The following is a 21,519-nucleotide window of genomic DNA, read 5'->3' as shown; positions in this document are numbered from 1 at the left end:
AAGTAATTTGTAACCATTTCCTTTAAAAACTTGTAAAAATTTCAGTGAGTTGCCTCATTATAAGGATGACCACAGAATATTTAGATTTATATATGTATCTTTGAATATATTTATGAATATGCATATTTAGGATATGTATGTGTATGTATGTATAAATATATGCATATATACATATTTAACTCCATTCTATTATTTAAAACTGCTTATATTAGCAAAGGAAGACTTTTGTTTAATTAGGTATATCTATAAATTGTAAAATTATGATAGCAATTCATTTAATTATTGCATATGTTTTGAGATCAAAAGATTTTCCCATAATACTCAGAGAAGATGCATGCAAATAAAATATAATTAGAACCAACTTTTTGTTTTGCTTTTAGGAAATCAACTAAGAGGAAAGCACTCCCACCCCCACCAAATCACAAAAAGTAAATAAAAATATCTAGATAAACTCTTGAGGTGCTTTGTCTAGATATGCCAAAGTACCTTACATAATCCCAGCATCATATATATACTTACTACAAAATGCTTTGAGGGCTGAAAAGGAAATAAACACAAATGAAACCAAAGCTCATTGTCCAAAATAAAAGTCTTAATGTTTACACAGCTATTTTCATTTGATGACCATCACAGACGTTACAAAACGTTTTCCTGTTCTTAGTTTACAAATAGAAAATTTCAATATTCAGAATAAATTCAGTGATTGTCCTGCCCAGACCTGCTGCATGAAAAATGGCTTCCATGTTTCACAAAATTACCCGTGACCCAGACTATAAAGAGAATCATTTTGCCTTCTGGCCCAAAGGATATAAAAGCAGAGAGAAAACACCAATGCATCCAATAATGAAACTAGCCTCATTTATGTAGGTAATATAAAGGCTTGCTAGATGGGCACTTACCAAGGTCATTGGAAGGCATGTCGACAATCAGCTGGTCACTATATTTTCCATATAAGCCATTAGTGCATATGGCTACTATTTGAAGAACATAACTCATATTGGGTAGTAAGTTACTGAGAATAGCACCCTAAAAGAAAGATGTCAATAAATTATAACTGTGTTATTTTCAAGGAGTATATCATGTACACATTTGTCCTTAGAAAACTTTTTCTCATTAAATGAGAAATATTTATATCTTATTAACCAAAGAAAATGTTTATGTAATTTTAAGTGGAAAACCTACCGAAAACTAGGCATTTTTTAGCTTTTAAAAAAATCTGATTTAGTTTTAGAAAGTTTCATTTTTAACTAGAACTCATAAAAGTTATACATGAGTGTCAAAATCTGCAAATTAATATTCTAGACAAATAAACATGTAGCATTTGCAAGGAGCAAAAGGTGAAGAAAACACAATGAAAAAACAACTTATTTCTAATCTTAACAATATATAAGCCAGATAGTAACAGGATTATTATCATCACACTATTATGAAATGAAAAATAGTATATTCCTATAAATTCCACAATTTTCCAAGTTCATAGTGTCTCTGTTCTAGTTAAGTGAATCTAAAAGTTGGAACAAATTTGATCTATTTTGTCCATATGGTAGTTAACACCATGATCACAGGGACAGTTTTTGTTTAAAGGCAGCTTCCTAAGGCAAGTGGGACTCTAGCTGTCTGAATGCAGAGTGCAGTATCTGACCTGCAGTGCAATCTTCCTAGAGCCACACCCAGATGGTGTTGCCTCAACGAAACCCCAGTCCACAGCCAACACTTCCAACACTCCCTGCCCAGGCAAAGTCTGAGATGCTCAGGCTACTGAGATGCTCAGGTCACAGCAGGACTCTGTCCTTTATTTTCTTTAGTTCACGTGCATGGGCAGGGAGGTAAAGCAGGTGGATCTTTCCCGAGGCTTACCTGCCTTGTGTCCTGAAAGTTCTGTCTCAATTGATTTCGTTGCTACTTGCAAATTTGATGCCAAAAAAACAACAAAACAAAACAAAAAACAAAAAAACTTTGGAGAGCCCTACTATATTTTCCTTGTGCTGGTGTAATGTGAAGGGGCAAATAACACATGATGGCACCAGAGCACGGGGATTCCAGCCCAGTTCTTTCCACAACCGTGAGATCACAGTCCAGGAATTTAACTGCTCTTTCCGTCCCTTTATTTCTGAAGAGAAGTGACACTAGAGGGTCTCTAGTTCCTAAGCCTTCTATCTGTGTCTACTCTGTAATGTTGTTGTTGGCAAAGTGGTGGTCTTCCATAATTAAAACCATAAACAACAACCTAGTGTGATTCACTGTAAGATTTGACATAATTTAGGCTAGCTTCTGCTCCTCTTCCTCCCCTCTGGTGACCTTCATACCAACTCTAAATAACTGAGGGCAACAATATACAATCACTTGTAAAATCTTTCCTTGAAAATTAAACTACTGTATAATATTATCAATATAAGAAACAATTGATCTTATAGTTACCAGATCTTGATAGCCATCTGTCAAAAATTCATGTTTGGTTTGATCTTCCCCTTCTAACTGCTGGTAAAGAACTGCAAACTTCTCGATCATGTTATCATATACGACTCGAGGTCTCTCCCATGTAACAAGAAGGCTGGTGTAATTCTTTGGGTCAGCTTGAACATTTTCTGGTTCTGAGCTACAAACTTCAGAGAGAAAAAAAAAATACAGTTATTGATACAGCTGTCAGCCTCTAGGATTTTAACAAGTACTAGATGATATTCTACTAATGGCCTGGTGCATGAATTCATTGGGTAGTAAGGAAGTTAAATTAGAAGAAATCTTTTAATATCACTACATTGAAAGGAAGTTAATTAGAAGAAATCTTTTAATATCACTATTATTGCCCTTTCTCTATAATAGAATTGTTAACCAAATTCACGATCGACAATGACAGATCGAAACACAGGCATGCAATTGGCACCAGTGAATACTTTATATGTATCATGCATGCACAAGTCAACTTAGCCTTTTATAGATATAGAATAAACTTGCTTAATTAGACCTGCTTTCTGATTTAGCTAAACTTTTTCCAACTCAGTGAAGCACCCCAACATCTCTTTCAGGTAATTGTCAGCAACACAGCAGTAAATATCAACACGAAGCAGATTATTATTGTAGATCATGCAGGGAGAATAAAGGGTAAAATATTTAACTGCAGCAGTATTTGACTATATTTTGCACAGTGAGAAAACCTGAAGTCATTTTCAAGGTCCACCATTTCTTACTTCTTCTCAGTCAGGTCAAGTTTCTAAGCTTTCTAAATCTCCATTTTCTGGCTAATGAAAATAGGATTCCACCAAGTCTCCTATCTACCTACTCCAGGACTTCTGTGAGGATCAAATGAGATCAGGCATGGGAAAATGCTTCACAGGCATTTGGTTAAAGTGTGAAATGTTTCCACCTGACTATAAAGCAAGTCATGTTCCTGGGCTGAAGAAACTGCAAGGAGGCTAGTCGTTGCTAGGTAGAGGAAGCCGGTCATTGCTATGTGATATTATTACCCAGATGGTTGGACACTTAGCATATAAATAGATGATTTTTTTGTATTTTATTTCAGAAGAATGTAAAGAGTTATACTTACTTGCTGCAGAGCTTTTGTTTATGCCATTTCCTGTCTATGAAATACTTCTTCCTTCCCACCTATCTGTAACTGTTCAAGTCCTACATTTCCATTCAGAAAAGGTCTAGGTCAAATGCTCTGACTTCTGCTGATCTGTGTCATTTGTCTGCTTGGTTTTAGTACTGGATTAATTGCATTTTCTCTTATATTGTTTTTTTGAATTGGTCTTTCTTAACTTCTCTAGCAGGTTATAAACATAAAAGCCATAGCCTTTTATTTCTAGACTAGAGGACTGGCCTGCCCCCTCTCACAGTCTGGGATCCCTCAGGGGCTGGAGGCGACCTGGTGATCAGGGGAAGGTAATGCCCCCATCACACTTCTGCTATTGCCACTGCCAGCAGTGCAAGCCTCGGCTGGCCATGGTTACCTGACCCTCAGGCCAGTCCTGGGCAGCTGGGCAGCCACCATCCGAGGCTTGTCTGTACCTCGGGCCGGCACTGGGAGGCTGGGCAGCTGACATCCAAGGCTTGCCTGTGCCTTGGGTCAGCCCTGGGTGGCTGGGAGGCTGAGAGGACTAGGGGACTCCAGAGGCAGGTACACAGAGCAGGCAGGACCTGCCTGGGAGCAGGCCTGGCTGTGCCGCCATCTTGTGTCTGTGGGCGCCGCCATCTTTGAGGGCTTGGCAGTCAATTAGCATATTCCCTCCTTATTGGCTGTGGGCGCTACCATCTTTGTGAGGGCATGACAGTCAATTAGCATATTCTCTATTTATTAGATAGGATTGACTAAAATGCTATCTTGAATATTTGGCATTATTTTTGGAAATAAATGCACAAAGGACATCTACAAGTTTATGATGCCTTTATTTCTCTTGTTAGGTACATGACCAATGTATTTAGCCTGGGATGAGGAGAATTTCAATTATAAAATATGGCCTACTACTGGACATTTTGCTGACAGAAAATCTATACTAATAAAAGGGTAATATGATAATTAGACTGGGACACCTTCCAGGAGACCTTCCTGGATGTCCTTCTGGACAAAGCCATGGTGGCAGGACTGAGGCAGAGGCGGTTAGGGGCGATAAGGCCAGGAGGGGAGGGAAGTTGGGGGTGATCAGTCTGGCGGGGGGGCAGTTGGGGGCAAGCAGGCTGGCAAGGGGGGGCCGTTGGGGGTGAGAAATCCGGGAGTGGTGCAGTTGGGGGTGAGCAGGGCGGCAGGCAGAGTGGTTAGGGGCAATCAGGCAGGCAGGCAGGCGAGCAGTTAGGAGCCAGTGGTCCTGGATTGTGAGAGGGATGTCCTAACTGCCGGCAGTCGGACATCTCCCGAGGGGTCACAGATTGGAGAGGGTACAGGCCCGGCTGAGGGATGCCCCCCTCCCCCTGTGCACGAATTTCATGCACCAGGCCACTAGTCCTTGAAATAATTAAAAATTTGCAACCAGAGAAAACCATAGGAGAACAAGTAAAACAATCATTTCAGTATTTTTTCAGATCTGCTAACAAAAATCCCACTTTGGCATAATAAATCGATTAAGCAATTAATTTCATGGAATTAGAAAGTTTGCTTATCTCATCTGAAAAAAAAATTTTTTTTAATCTTTCAGGGACTTAGAATAGAATTCAAGCCTATGCTGAGAATGATGCCAAATACTTAGTCCCAACGAAAGAGTACTCTGAGACTTTCTGAAACACATTCATAAAGTGCTAGTTTGAGCTAATTGTGAGAATGAAAATTATAAAATTTTATATTGTACAAATGAAGCAAAGTAATAAGTATATCTCTTCATAGACCAGATCAAGCTGCAAAAGACAGAGAGAGAGAGAGAGAGGTCTCTAAGACCCAGGATTAAGTAATAAGCTCACAGAATCTGGGTTTTGTTTTCAGGAGATACTTAAAGTTACAAAGCGTCTGGCTGAGATCATGTAGTTGACTCAGGTCACCCAATTGTCACTGCTCTAAGAAATATTTCAAGGATTCAATGAAAATGTGCCTTAATAGCATTGTCACCAAAGTCTTCATCTCTGTACAAGTCTGTAGTTTATCTCATGAACACAGGAGGGCACACAAAACTAACAATTGGCCTTATAAATGAAAAAGTTTTACATATAGTACTTAGTATTAAGAACTTCAGCAAATGTACACTAGCTAGTAATGGAATATGAATGATTCAGGAAAATATAAACATATATACTTTGTATACATAAGTGCATGAATAGCTTCATATGAGTTAGAGACAGGATTTATTATTGTAAAAACTATGAAGTTATTTTTTGTTTATTAGGGAATTAGGGTGAAGTGTTACTTTGGGAATAAGAATAGGATTCTTCCACTATCATAAAATATGAATTCATAATAAGAAAATATATTCTAATTTAGGTCCAGACTACATTATCTTTCCTCTACCTAGTGACACTTCTATTAGAGTCCACCAGATGGCAGAAGACCACCAAATCATCTCAAAATATATGTGAGCTACTCACATAAACTGTCATTGTAGGAACAAGATTCCTCAGTTTTGCTTGTAATGATTCCCAAGTTCCTTCTGGAAGGACAAAAGTGATTCTAAACTATATCATTTGTAGATTTTGTCCTAAAAATTCAATCCCAGGTTTTAGAATATGAGAATGATTTAAAGTGAACTATTCTCTTCCCCCAAAATTAATCTTAAAATGCATAAAATTTTTGTGCATTCCCAGAAATCATAAAAATTGAGTGAGAAAAATATAAATGCCCAAATGACTGCAAAATACCCAAATGACTACTCTCTAAATTGCACAACTTTTTTGGTCAGATGTCTATGTTTATCTCGATTTAATAATAGTAGAAATCACAGATGCTTCATATTTTAAGAATCAACATTAGTAAAAAGAATCCCAAAAAAGAAAGCTATATTTGTCATTAGGTTGTCATTGATTTGCTTTCTTATTTATAGATCTATAAGAGCCTATTGGTAATTTTAAAAAGTGAACTTAGTTTTTAATTATAAATGGTATGTTAACAACACTCTCTTTATTTAAAAAAATTTTTAATCCTCACTGGAGGATATGTGTATGTGTGTTTTTTAATTGATTTTAGAGAGAGAAAGGGGGGGTCAGAGAGAGAGAGAGAGAGAGAGAGAGAGAGAGAGAGAGAGAGAGAGAGAGACATCAATGTGAGAAAGAAACATTGATTGTTTGCGGTTGTCCTGACTGGGGATCGAACCAGAAGCCTTTTTTGATGTAGGGACAAGGTTCCAACCAACTGAACCACCTGGCCAGGGTTCCCTTTGTTTATTGATAATCAAAAACTTAATAATAGGTTACAAAGCTGCAGCCCAATCTTGTACTTTAGATATTTAAATACAGGTTTTTATGGGGAAAAGATATATATTTCAGGATGTATTCCAAAGGTAAGCCCGTACTTCTTTTTTAAAAAATATATTGTATTGATTTTTTACAGAGAGGAAGGGAGAGGGAGAGAGAGTTAGAAACACTGATGAGAGAGAAACATCAATCAGCTGCCTCCTGCACACTCCCTACTGGGGATGTGCCCGCAACCAAGGTACATGCCCTTGATCAGAATCGAACCTGGGACCCTTGAGTCCGCAGGCCGGCGCTCTATCCACTGAGCCAAACTGGTTAGGACAAGCCCATACTTCTATTTGTAGTCTGTGAACTTGCCAAAGGACTGCCCTTCTATAAGGTAAGATGGAATCTTTAAACAACAATCTAGTTAATTCCATATATATATACTACTTGATGTTCAAGCATAAAACTGGTAATTACCATGAAATGAGTTTTTATTTTTTTATTTTTTATTATTATTTTTTTAAAATATATTTTATTGATTTTTTACAGAGAGGAAGGAAGAGGGATAGATAGTCAGAAACATCGATGAGAGAGAAACATCGATCAGCTGCCTCTTGCACACCTCCCACTGGGGATGTGCCCGCAACCAAGTTACATGCCCTTGACCGGAATCGAACCCGGGACCTTTCAGTCCGCAGGCTGACGCTCTATCCACTGAGCCAAACCGGTTTTGGCTGAAATGAGTTTTTAATTTGCACTAAAGTTACCAGGTTTTCATTATATTTCTTATTGAAATTAGTTTAATTATCTTATCAGAAGGACATATACTCTACAAAGCATATTATCTGGATTTAAAATTAAGATGGGTTTTCCAGATCAGGCTACCAATTGATATAATAAAGTAATAATAAAAATGTAATTAATTTTCTTGATTATGGAAAGTTCAGAACTATGTTGAGGTCCCAGTTCCTACAGCAGGACTGAATCACATTCCCTGATATCTTTCCACAAGACACATGTGACCTGACATAGTTACAGATTCTTTAAGCAACACCAAGAACGAGAATTTGGTTTCTGCAAGCCCTTGCCCTTGACAATCCTGTGGTCCATGTCAAGTCATGTAGAGTACAGCAACTGCCTTGGTAGAAATGCAAAGGATGCTCACATATAAAGAATGAGGATGCAGTCCCCTTTTTCAGGGTGCAATACATGTTCTCACATAAAAACTTACGTTTAACATTAAATTCTCATCCACTTGATAGCAGGCTCTCTTAACATACAAATACAAGCGACGCTGTCCCTGCCTCTAGGAAGCTTGTTCTAACCCTTACAGCTAGTAAGCTATAAAATATAATGGCTGTTTTTAGTTTCTTAGTCCCAGACTCCATTTATAGAGGAATAAGGTTGTGATTTTCAAAACCACACATTTTTCTCACTAAAAGTTGTAAAAGTTTCACAAACTTTTAGCTGACAGAGAGTCATTTATCCTCTAATAACATATATAAATCTATATGAAGGGCGAATATCTCATAAGTAGGGATGTGCATGACTTGGAGAACAAGTATGAAAGATTAATATGCAAAGCACTGGGTGTCACAAGAAAACAAAAAAAAAAAGAGGAAAAAGAAGAGGAAAAGAAGAGGCAAAGTACAGAGAGAAACCAAGATGGCGGCATAGGTAAGCACTTAAACTGCTGCCTCGCAAAACAATTTCAAAACTACAACTAAAAGACAGAACGGACACCATCCAGAACCACAGGAAAGCTGGCTGAGTGAAAATTCTACAACTAGAAGGGAAGAGAAACGCTCACAGAGAATTGGAGGTACGGCAAAGGGTCTTTGTGCGCGCAGAGAGGAAGGGCGGCTGAGAGCCTGGCTGACTTTCTCTGGTGGAAGGGGGAAGGAAGCCCCCGACCGCACTGAACCCCAGTTCTGACTGCAGTGAACCCCAGTTCCAGGGAAGCCCCTGGGACTTACGCTCTTACGGGGGGAGTCTGGACTCTCGGGCGGAGACTCAGGAGCTGGGGAAGGCAGAAGTCTGAAGGCGTGCGCGTGCCAGTGCGCACAAAGGCTGCGGAGGTTGCCACAGGCTTTCCCTAGTGGAAGGGAGTCAGAGGCTCCTGACTGCACTGAGCCCCAGTTCTGACTGCACTGAACCCCAGTTCCAGGCGAGCCCCTGGGGACCCATGCTCTTGTGGGGGGAGTCTGGACTCTCAGGTGGAGACTCGGGAGCCGGGGAAGGCAGAGGTCTGAAGGCGCGCAAGGGCAAGGCTGACGGGAAGCCAAGACTGAGACTCCACCCCATCCAAGCTGAGCACAGAGGCTACTGCAATTTGGCAAGTCTAATCCTATAAGGCTGTCTCCAGCACCGAACTTCTCCCAGTGTAGACACAGCTGATCCTTACAGCCAACTGGCCTGGAGGTCAATTCCTCCCAGTGATACCAACAACAATCAAGACTTAATTACAACAAGGCTGTACACACAGTCCACAAAGGGGTGCACCAAGAGTGTCCACTTCAGGTTAACTGGGGAGGCAGACCCACTGGGCCATATTGGAAACCTAGCACACAAATCTACCTTACCAACTCAGGGAAGCAGTGAAAATGCAGCGTCAAAGAATCAGAGCACAAACGAAAGAAATGGAGGAAAACAAACGACTGGATATAGAATTCAAAACCACGGTTATAAGGCTTTTCAAGAATATCCTAGAAAAGGCCGATAAATACAATGAGACCCTCGAAGATATGAAAAAGGACCAACTAGAAATTAAACATACACTGACTGAAATAAAAAATATTATACAGAGACCCAACAACAGACTAGAGGAACACAAGAATCAAGTCAAAGAGGAACACAAGAATCAACTCAAAGAATTGAAATACAAAGAAGCAAAAAACACTCAACCGAAAAAGCAAAAAGAAAAAAAAATCCAAAAAGTTGAAGATAGTGTAAGAAGCCTCTGGGACAACTTCAAGCATACCAACATCAGAATTATGGGGGTGCCAGAAGAAGAGAGAGAGCAAGATACTGAAAACCTATTAGAAGAAATAATGACTGAAAACTTCCCCCACATGGTGAAAGAAATAGCACTACAAGTCCAGGAAGCGTACAGAACCCCAAACAAAAGGAATCCAAAGAGGACCACACCAAGACACATCATAATTAAAATGCCAAGAGCAAAAGACAAAGAGAGAATATTAAAAGCAGCAAGAGAAAAACAGTTAATTACCTACAAGGGAGCACCCATACGACTGTCAGCTGATTTCTCAACAGAAACTATGCAGGCCAGACTGGAGTGGCAAGAAATTTTCAAAGTGATGAATAGCAAGAACCTACAACCAAGATTACTCTACCCAGCAAAGCTATCATTCAGAATTGAAGGGCAGATAAAGAGCTTCACAGATAAGAAAAAGCTGAAGGAGTTCATCACCACCAAACCAGTATTATATGAAATGCTGAAAGGTATTCTTAAAGAGGAAGAAGAAAAAAGTAAAGAGAAAAATTATGAACAACAAACACATATCTATCAACAAGTGAACCTAAAAATCAAGTGAATTAAAAACCTGAGGAACAGAATAATCTGGTGAATATAATAGAATCAGGGGCATAGAAAGGGAGTGGACTGATAATTCTCAGGGGGAAAGGGGTATGGGGGGTTCATGAAGAGACTGGACAAAAATCATACACCTATGGATGAGGACAGTGCGGGGGAGGTAAGGGCAGAAGGTGGGGTGGGAACTGGGTGGAGGGGAACTATGGGGGGAAAAAGGAGAAACAATAGTAATAATCTGAATAAAGATTTATTAAAATAAAAAAAATAAAAAAATGAGTTTTTACAGTTAAAAAAAAAAAGAAGAGGTAAAGTACAAATCAGGAGAATATGACAACTCTGGCTTGACACATCTCTCAGCTAATAGAGCAAGTTGCTGCAGATGGTCAAGGGGAGGTGCGAGTCTCCTTCTGCTTTGCTGCTTCATGCGCCAACCTTGGAGGAAGGGCAGTCTGCCCTGAGGGAGAAGGTCCAGGCTTAGCTCCATGGCTTATGAGTAAAGGTGAAAAGATAGATGTTGATTCTCAGGGAGGGGCAGAGAAAATGTCACAATTGCCTGCGATGTCGCTGTTTTACCCAGTTATTTTACACTGACTTGAAGTTCAGTGCCATTTAACACAACCCATGACAAAGGACATTGTGGACAAACTGATAAACCCACCTCATCTTTGTTTGAGGTTTATGAGCACCATTTGAAAAACTATTGTGAGAGGAGCTTAAAGATTCACAGACCCAGAAGACAATCAATATTAAGGTTGCGATTTCCCCTCAGGGAGTAGCAGATCTTAATAAAGCTAATGTAAACATGGCCACAACTGTGACAAATAATAACTAGAAATGATCTGTCACTGTTTGGTACTCTAAATTATTACAGCATTCACTTGAGATAAATAGCCAAGAGGAATCTTAAATTCTCCCTAATTCAGTCAGTCTTCTCTTGGGGAGCACAGGAACTTCATCAATAGTTTGATTTGTAATATACTAGTATAATCTTCTAAGAAGTCTCAAGTCACTTTTCTGTATAGAATGTCAATGGACATGTGACATTAATGAATGCTATTTATAACTACTGACTTTCAAGAAGGTAAGTCTGCTGATGTATAATTCATCGTGACATTTTTCAGGAAATTACAGACAATTTCTCATTGCTCAAATACAATATTAGGGGATAAAGGCAGTCCTGTAATGCCATTTTCCATAGAAAAGCATCATTAAATATATTACCATGCCAGCAAATGAAGTGCATTTATAATTCTATTCAACAAACAAAAGCCTTAAACATGGAAAACTTGAACAGTATGCCATACTTGCTATGATAGCTTAGCCATCATATATAGACACATATATGCATACACACACATATAAACAAGATTGTATCACATACACACACACATTACAATAATCCTATACAATAAAAGACTAATATGCAAATCGACCAAACGGTGGAACAACCGGTCGCTATGACACAGCCAGGCTCAAGGCTGGCGAGTGCAGCAGCGGTGGCGGGAGCCTCTCCCACCTCCACAGCAGCGCTAAGGATGTCCGACTACCGAGTGGGCCTAAGCCTTAGTCGGACATCTCCTGAGGGCTTTTGGACTGCAAGAGGGAGCAGGCTGGGCTAAGGGACCCCTCCAAGTACACGAATTTTCATGTACTGGGCCTCTAGTAGTAGCTATAAGTCTGAAGCGCATTATGTTCAAAGGTCTGCTCTGCTTTGCAAACTTTTGTTTATTTAAAACCCACAACAACCCTACAAAGTGGCATTTTAACTCTCATTTTTTAGGTGCAGAAACTGAGGCTTTGATAAATTAAGTAAATTGACAATTTTTGTGTAACTAATAAGTGTTGGCACAGGGGTTTGAAAGCAAGAGCCTACTGGACTTTAAAGACCACGCCTTTCCCACTGTGCTTGCCCAGGCCCTGCTTCTCAGTGGGAGTCTTGCCAATGGGCTGCGAGGGCAGCAGGGAAGCACCTGGCACCTGGAAGGCAGGGGACAAAGTTGAACTTCGCCTACTTCCCACTCACGCCGTGTCTGTATGGTTACTCAAAGATATTTCTCATTATCTACAACACTGCTTTTACTAACTCCTTCAGGATCCAATGGTTCTACTAAACGAGAGGCCCGGTGCACGAAATTTGTCCCTCAGCCCAGCCTGCACCCTTTCCAATCTGGGACCCCTCGAGGGATGTCCTTACGGGCAGTCGGACATCCCTCTCACAATCCAGGACTGCTGGCTCCCAACTGCTCACCTGCCTGCCTTCCTGATTGCCTCTAACTTCTTCTGCCTGCCAGCCTGATCACCCCCTAACCACTCCCCTGCCAGCCTGATTGATGCCTAACTGCTCCCCTGCCAGCCTGATTGCCCCTAACTGCCCTCCCCTGCAGGCCTGGTCACCCCTAACTGCCCTCCCCTGCATGTCTGGTCCCCTTCAACTACTCTCCCCTGCAGGCCCGGTCACCCCCAACTTCCCTCCTCTGCCGGCCTGGTCACCCCTAACTGCCCTCCCTGCAGGCTTGATCACCCCCTACTGCCCTCCCTTGCAGGCCTGGTCCCTCCCAACTGCCCTCCCCTGCTGGCCTAATCGCCCACAACTGCCCTTGCTTGCAGGCCTGGTCCCTCCCAACTGCCCTCCCCTGCTGGCCATCTTGTGGCGGCCATCTTTGACCACATGGGGGCAGCCATCTTGTGTGTTAGAGTGGTCAATTTGCATATTACTCTTTTATTAGATAGGATTCTGTGATTCTTAGAAAGCCATTGTGCATTCCATGGTGCCAAAAAGACATGCCTTTCTAGTAAATGGCAGCTCCACATAAAAGATGCAAAACTTGAGGACTGAGTTCTGGTAAGACGTGTTCACGCACAAACTCTGACTGCGTTCCTGCTCTGAATGCAGAAGTGAATGAAGCTGGACCTCTACTCTGAAGGGTATAGATATACAGACCTCATGTGGGTTTTGCAATTATTTGCAATGTAGTTTTGCAGAGTGTATTTTTCTACAATGCATTTACTGAGAGGAGAATTTTGACCATTTTCATGCCAACTCATACTTCTCTCTTGGTCAAAATGAGAATGTTAGATATTTATAATGGTAAAATATATAAATGTAACCCAAATATCCAGAACTGAGAAGCTGGATTAGTAAGTTGTTATGACTCTACAATGCAATACTACAAAAAATTAGTGTATTAACAATATATTTATATCATGGAATAAAAAAAGCAACAAACAGATATGTAGTGCAATTTCATTTCTGTGAGAAATAATAATATATTTTTAAGAAAAAGGTCTGAAAGGATATTCACCAAAATCCTCATAGCAATTACCTTTGGGTGGTGTCATTATAAAATATTTTTAATTTCTTCTGTGTGTTTATCTATATTCCTTAATTTTCAAAAATATTTATTTTAATAAAAACTTACTTTCAGATTAAATATAATAAAAATTAAGTACTGAACATAAATGCAAACCTCAATTCTTATTCACAAATTCAGTTCAAGAAAGTAGACAGAGAGTAGTGTATCGATTAAGAAAACAACCATCACAGGAATATGCACGAGGCAATTGATAATAGGAGCTTGTTGAACACCAATACTCATGATGGAACAAGCAAGAATTCAGTTGTTACTGTCTGTGGAAAAAGAAAATACTATTTTTGAAAAGTTTCATGTCATTAAGGTAATCAGTTTTTATTATAAAACTAGAGGCCCAGTACACGAGGGGGTGTGTGTCCCTCAGCCTGGCCTGCACCCTCTCCAATCTGGGACCCCTCGGAGGATGTCTGACTGCCGGTTTGGGCTTGATCCCAGGATCGGGCCTAAACCGGCAGTCGGATATCCCTCTTGCAATCCGAGACCACTGGCTCCTAACTGCTTGCCTGCCTGCCTGCTTGATTGCCCCTAACTGCTTCTGCCTGCCAGCCTGATCACCCCCTAACTGCTCCCCTGCTGGCCTGATTGACGCCTAACTGCTCCCCTGCTGGCCTTATTGCCCCCAACTGCCCTCCCCTGCCAGCCTGATCACCCCCAACTGCCCTCCCCTGCCATGATCTGACTCCTCTGCAGTGCACGGAGCCGTGGGACCCCCAGGCCTTACTGTGCAGAGCGGCCACCAGGCCCCACCTCTACTGTGCACGCAGCCATCTTGTGGCGACGTTAGGGTGTGATGCGTGAGGGCATGACACCACCTAGGCTATTATTAGTATAGATCATATAGGCAGAAATTATGTTCCCTTCTAAACATTAAGCATAGTGGAGAAAGCTTTGGAAGTCTTTAAAATCAAGAAGACCTGGGTTCAAATACTCATTCAGTACTTTATAGTTCTGTGAACTTGGACAAACCACTCAATATCATCTTTCCAAACTGGAAAATAAGGCCACTGGTTCACACAATACATGGTAGATTGCTGTTTTTATTGATTACTTTTGGACTTTATCTCTTAACTGTGGAAACAACAATGTTCCACATTAAATCAGAACTATATATGGGTAGACATGTTAAATGGTGCAATAGACAGCCATGAAGTATAACCTGCCATATTTGCATTATATGGAGATGAACTCTTTTAGTCATTTGGTAGATGTCTGGTGAATGAGAACTGCACTTTAGCTCAGCAATAGAGGTAAAGATGTGAAAAACTTAGCTACTTCCTTCATGAGTAAACAAACAATTATCATTCTATGCCAACTGCTATGAGGTTTGGATGCGCAGAAAATAGGTACACCTGGGCCCATCACACACCTTCAGATGCACATCATTTATCTTGTACTCTATGAGTACAGCACCTCCACCAGCGCACAATCCTGTGCCCCAGCCAGAGCTAGACTTGGTGGGGATGGAGGTGGAGTCAGAGTGGCTCTCCAGTGGATGCAACCGTCTACTTGGTCTTGAAGAATGAGAAGACCAATGAGTGAAGACAGCCGGGAAGAACATGCCATGGACAGGAAAGAGCATGTGTAAGTGCAACTTGGGAGATGGGGTCTGCCCTCTTCAGAAGGAAAGAAGGAAAGCAGGTGGGAGGAGAATGCACTGAGACTAGTTAGTATTAAATAGGACCTACCATAAAATGGCAAATGGTATGGAAGGGTTTTAATAAAATATAATTGAAAAAGTACATGACAGAAATACATTTATTTAAATTTTTTATTTGGTCATTTGCATTTTAGAAAAGGAAATGGTTAAATCCTGCTTCTTTTTTCTAATCAATTGTCTATTATTTACCAGACAGGATGTTACAGTATTTAGTGTTGCTAGTAGAAATATAATTAAATTTCCTCACTTTGGGGCAATTTAATTTGAAACTTAAATGTAACATTAAATGCAGCTATTCATCATTTCTGTCTTGTGCTGTATTTTTTTTTCTTGTCTGGTTAAAGCGTAAACAATGCTCACAAATAGCACATTAAAACATGCCATTTTAATGCCTAATCTTCAAAAGCAGATGATTATTAAATTAATGTTATACATGGCCAAAAATTCATTGCAGGGCTGAGATCAAAGAAGACCATGTACTTGAAAATGTTTTAAGTCCCCAAAGCAAAGGCCACTTCAGCTATTTCCTTCATGAACTAGTCCATTCAAAGGGTGAAATGAAAAGGATAAGTCAGTAGATGCAACTGATTGTGTCCTCTGGGCATTTCCAAAGGCTCTGACTGCTGTGCTGGCTTCAAAAGACTCAGAAGTCGCCGCGGAGATGCTCCCCTGCATCCTCTCCATTGCCTGACAAGACATTTCTTTCCCCCCCCCCCCCCCCGCCCCAAAAGAAGGCAACTGGAGAAAAGACTCACTTTTTATTCATTACCTAGTGGCCCTGCACACACGAATCTGTGAGCGAGTAGCTTGCTGCTACTTGCCTCAGCTGGCTGCCTTGCCCACCGCTGCTGTAGCTCTCCATGGCTCATAGCTTGCTACCCCACCCTCCTGTAGCTCTCCACGGCTTGGCTCGTAGCTCGTTGCCCTGCCCTCCTGGTGATTGGTCGTTACGCATCACAGTGTAATGACCATTTGCATATTGCCTCTTTATTACATAGGATAATTCAGCGCATTTAGTTTCCATCCCTACTAGGCATTAGCTCTTCTCCAGGAGCTGCTGACACTAACATGAACACCTTAAAACCCAAATATATGGTGACAGAAGATTTGACTTTCGGTGGTGGGCACACAATGCAGTATCTTAGAAATGTACCCTTGAAATCTACATCATCTTCTTAACCAATGTCAACCAAATAAATTTAATTTAAAAATACTTGATTGATCTACCTCAAAAACAAACAAACAAACAAAACAAAACCACATGTCAAGGCTCAGCTCAAATGTAGTTCTCTCACTGGGGTTCCCTGATCACCCCAACCGGATGTGATCTCCCCATGTTCTGAACACCTTGGTTGTTTATTCATTTCTCTTTTATAGCTCTTAGAACAGACAAATTCCATCAAGTGAATTCAGAGGTGTGTCTGTAGCTTTGCCATCTATTGCTGTGTGTTTTAGAAAAATCACTGCCTTATTGAATCTCACTTTTTTCACCTGCAAAATGGAAATATTCATGTGGGGAAGAACAGATATTTTAAATCGACATTTTATGAATGTGGTAACTGAGATTTAGAGAAGTTAGTTTGTTTAAAGCTACAAAGCTAATAATAAAAATATTTCTAGAAATTGTTGTTTTCCATTGTACCACAATTATCTCCTACAACACTGAATCTGTGAGTTGTAGAAAAATTATATTTCAATACATACCTGCTTCATGAATCTCTTCCTTCCCAGTATAAGAGGTAAACACCTGCCTGGAAAACTTGTACTGCTGTTCTCGAAAATTATTTTGTAAGTAGTCCATCAGCATGACATAACCAGACTGTTGCATTGTGAGAACTTCACAAAAAACAGCCAACTAAAAAGAAGATAATGTAACATGTACTTTAACATTCCTGCTTCAAAGGCATCAATAAATGCTCTAAAACATTCTGTAGTAAAGCTTAGAAAATTATTTTTTTCAAATTACTTCATTTGTTTGAATTTATAATATTACCTGGTTTTCAGAGATGCTAACTGTATCTTTAAAAACAATCCAGTCAACGGTGTCCGTGCAGGGAGGAGAGGTCAATGAGCCATTGTAGGTGTAATACTTGTCAGTTGAGTTTGGCAGAAGGGTCAGCAATATGAAAGGATCTAATGCCGCCTGTTTCCCTGCAAAGTAATAACATATGTCTCAGCTGGCATCCCAACTCTGGAACTTAGCTGTTCAAAACTTCTATGAAACAGAGACATATGCCTTGTCATCTATTTAATCAGAAATGAATATTTGAGAACAGTTTGGATCTACTTTTTAAATGGCAATAAAACTGGCATATACATAATTTTCTTACATACATCACTACATAGTGTTAGATGCTTCATCTTTACACCAGGAATATGCTAGAAAGAAGATTATTATACATATAAAAGATATTCAGAAATTATATGACCATTTCAATAAATACAGAAAAATTATTTCATAAGATTCAATACACTTAGTGGAAAACAAAAACAAAAGCTTATTCTGATGATTATCTTCAAAAGCCCATCCTATATAATAAAGAGATAACATGCAAATTGACCCTCATGCCCTCACAAGATGGCTGCCTACAACCAGACCAGCAGGGGGGTTAGTGAGGGACGACCAAATGACTGAATGGCAGGCTGTGTGGAGTACCAGGCTGACAGGGTGGCCGTGAGGGGTGACAAGGCTGGCAGGGGGAGGGGGAGCAGTAAGAGGCAACTAGGCTGGCAGGGAGGGCTGTTAGGGGCGACCAGGCCAGCAGGGGGCGTGCAATTGGAGGTGACCAGGCTGGCAGGAGGAGAAGTTGGGGGTGATTAGGCTGGCAGGGGGAGCAGTGAGGGGCTACTAGGCCAGTGGGGGGGGGGGACAGTTGGGGGTGACCAGGCTGGTAGGGGGGGCAGTTAGGAGTGACCAGGCTGGTAGGGAGGGGACAGTTGGGGGTGACCAGGCAGGCAGGCAGGTGAGTGATTAGGAGCCAGCAGTCCAGGATATTGAGAGGACCTAAACTGGCAGCCAGACATCCCCCGAGGGGTCTTGGATTGGAGAGGGTGCAGGCTGGGCTGAGGGGACCTCCCCCCATGCATAAATTTTGTGCACTGGGCCTCTAGTACTGTAATAACTATGTATAGTGCCAAATGATTACTAGACTTATCGAGGAGATCACTTTGTACATGTCTAACCACTATGTTATATGTCTGAAACAAATATAATATTGAATGTCAACTGGAATTAAAAAAACAAAGTTATGATACTCTTGAACAATAATAAAGCTGATGACCTTTCACCACTAGATAGTAGGATCTATTATATAAGGCTATAAAAATATGATAGCAAGATCTTTACGGAAAAAGAGACAAAGGGAACATGGAAGAGAACAGAGTCCAGACCCCCATATACATGGTCACTTGATTTATGACAGAAAAAAATTACTGTGTAGTTGGAATGAACTGCATTTTGAATAAAGAGGGCTGGTCAGCCCTGGCCTGTTGGCTCCGTGGTTGCAGTGTTGGCCCAAGGACTGAAGGGTTGCAGATTTGATTCCAGACAAGGGCACCTGCCTTGGTTGCAGGCTCAATCACCTGGCCCAGTACCAGAGGCAACTGATCAATGTGTCTCTCTCACATCGATGTTTCCTCTCTATCCCTTCCCCTCCCTTCCACTTTCTCCAAAGATCAATGGAAGCAGTGTCCTTGGGTAAGGATTAACAACAACAACAAAAAGAGTGCTGTATCAGTTGAATATTTTTATGGAAAAAAGTGCATCTTGAATCCCATCTTCAATGAGGGACTTTACACTCAATCAGTTCTAAATACACTGCATGGGTCAGTTATAAATAGATTATAGATCTAAATGTGAACAGAATAATAAAACTTTAAGAGAAAAACCAGAAAATTATCTTCATAACCTTATGGTAGATTAAGATTTCTGAAATGGCACACAAAACTTATTATCCAGAAAAGATAAATGATAAATTTTAAGATGTGATAATCAAGATCTATTCATCAATAGTCACTATTAAGAGAGTAAAAAGCTAAGACAAAGAGTGGAAAATATATTCTGGATAACATCTATACTAATAAAAGGGTAATATGCAAATTGGTCACGATGCCCAACACAGTAACAACCGAACAGCAGGCTGTGTGGGGTGACTAGGCCGGCAGGGGGTTAGCGAGGGATACCAAATGACTGACCAGCAGGCTGTGTGGGATGACCAGGCTGGCAGGGAGGTTAGCAAGGGACAACCAAACAATTGACCAGCAGGGTGCATGGGGCGACCAGGCCAGCAGGGGGGGGCAGTGAGGGGCGACCAGGTCAGCAGGGGGGACAGTTGGGGCCAACCAGGCTGGCAGAGGGGGCAGTAAGGGGCAACCAGGCTGGCAAGAGGGGCAGTTAGGGGCAATCAGGCAGGCAAGTAGGTGAGCAGTTAGGAGCCAGTGGTCCCGGATTGTGAAAGGAATGTCCAACTGCCGGTTTAGTCCCAATCCCCGGGATCAGGCTGAAACCGGCAGTTGGACATCCCCAGAGGGGTCCCAATTGAGAGGGTGCAGGCTGGGCTGAGGGGACCCCCTACCCCTGTGTATGAATTTCATGCACCAGGCCTTTAGTATGTATATAAATACACATACATGTATAGTACAATAATAAATATTGATTTAACTTGCTAGATATACAAGAATATAGGACTTGTATTCAAAACAGAGAATTCCTACAAAAAAAAAAAAAATGGGTAGGGTTTTCCTAAGTATTTCATCTGGTCTTAGAATCCTTAAACAATCTGGCTTTCCTGGCTCCTTAAATAGTCCCATTTTTGTTTTTGCATATTCCCAGTAGCACGTCCCAGTAGCACGACCACTGCCTTGGTCATTTAGCTATTCGTGAGCCAGCCCTCACTCATGCAGGAAGCAATCTCCCAGTGAGATCTGTGTATAACTCATTCTCCCACCCAACCGATTTTTGTAGTAATGTAAAGAATTCCTAAGTACCCAAAGCAGAATCTAGAAGATGTCTCCAAATAGCTTACTTACCAAAACGACCAACTTTCTCGACTCCATCAATAATTGCTTTGTAATCCAAATTTTCTTCTATTCCAATCTGTTAAAGAAGAATGATATTCTAAAAATGGGATAAAATATTTGATTAAGTGTTCACTAAAATGTAAAGATTAGTGATTTGCATTTTAAGTAGTCAAAAGTAATGTCCTCCAAATTGCTCACTCTTTTTTCCACAGCAAGGTACAAACAAATGCAACATAAACCTTTTAAATCTCTTAAACTTTCCACCAAGAAAAGTACATTTTAAAATGTCATGACTCACAGTCCCTGCTATATCATTACAATATTTCACATATACAAGAGGCAAATCGGTGCCCTCAGAACAGTTGGCTCAAGCCGGCAGTGAGGTACCCAACAAATGAGTACAAGAGGCCCTTTCAACTTCCCAGCCAAGGGGTTGTTCTCCCAGTTAGCGTTCTATTTGTGAACTCTTCTACTTGTTCCAAAGAATGTTTTGATATTGCACGTCAATATTTCATGTGATTCAAAAAGGAATTGAGTTAGTGTTAAATCTAAGTATAATGATTACCTCAAATAAAATGGATAATGCTCTTATCTTCCCTTTTCCTTTAACTGCTTCTTCAAAACTTGAGAATTGGTCCACATCAAAGCAGTAGATTTGCATCTATAAATGTAACAATGACGGCTTTAGTATATAGAAAGGCTTCACAAAAGTGAGCAAAGAGACAATAAAATGATTTACCAACTCAATCACTTCTATCTGAAAAATTCTCTAAATTGTATAATTCTGTACTCTGCATATTTAAAAATAATTTTTCAATTTTGTGTACTAGTATACACAACTGCATTTACTATCATTTCTCATCCTGCAATGAGGAAGGAAACACAAGTTAGACATACTAAAACTGAAATGACCACGTTGAGATTACCAGGTGGCATTAAAGTAATAGTTTTCTAGGACAATTATCAAATGTAATAAATGATCAAATGTTATTTCAACTATTTTGCTGGTATTCTTTCAAATACAGTTTCATTCTTTTTTGACTGGACATGCCTTTCTTGATGGTCTGAGGGTTAGTATTTTTGAACTTTGTCTTCCACTCTATTAATTG

At 40.5% G+C, this 21,519-nt stretch overlaps 1 protein-coding gene across 5 annotated transcripts in view; it reads right to left on the bottom strand.

Moving 5' to 3' along the window:
* Positions 1–21,519, bottom strand: part of PTPRZ1 (protein tyrosine phosphatase receptor type Z1) — a 206,779-nt gene that overhangs the window by 70,644 nt on the left and 114,616 nt on the right. For all 5 annotated transcript variants that reach the window (XM_080664026.1, XM_080664027.1, XM_080664028.1 and 2 more), the window contains exons 5-10: positions 20,976–21,071; positions 20,420–20,486; positions 17,385–17,542; positions 17,096–17,246; positions 2,419–2,603; positions 900–1,026 (exon numbers count right to left, since the gene is read on the bottom strand). In XM_080664026.1, coding sequence (XP_080520152.1) covers positions 900–1,026; positions 2,419–2,603; positions 17,096–17,246; positions 17,385–17,542; positions 20,420–20,486; positions 20,976–21,071 — 784 coding nt within the window. The remainder of the gene's footprint in view (positions 1–899; positions 1,027–2,418; positions 2,604–17,095; positions 17,247–17,384; positions 17,543–20,419; positions 20,487–20,975; positions 21,072–21,519) is intronic.

This window comes from Plecotus auritus (assembly GCF_963455305.1).
Source record: "Plecotus auritus genome assembly, chromosome: 4".
In the NCBI taxonomy this organism is placed as follows: domain Eukaryota; kingdom Metazoa; phylum Chordata; class Mammalia; order Chiroptera; family Vespertilionidae; genus Plecotus; species Plecotus auritus.
This window is presented reverse-complemented; position numbering and strand designations above follow the sequence as displayed.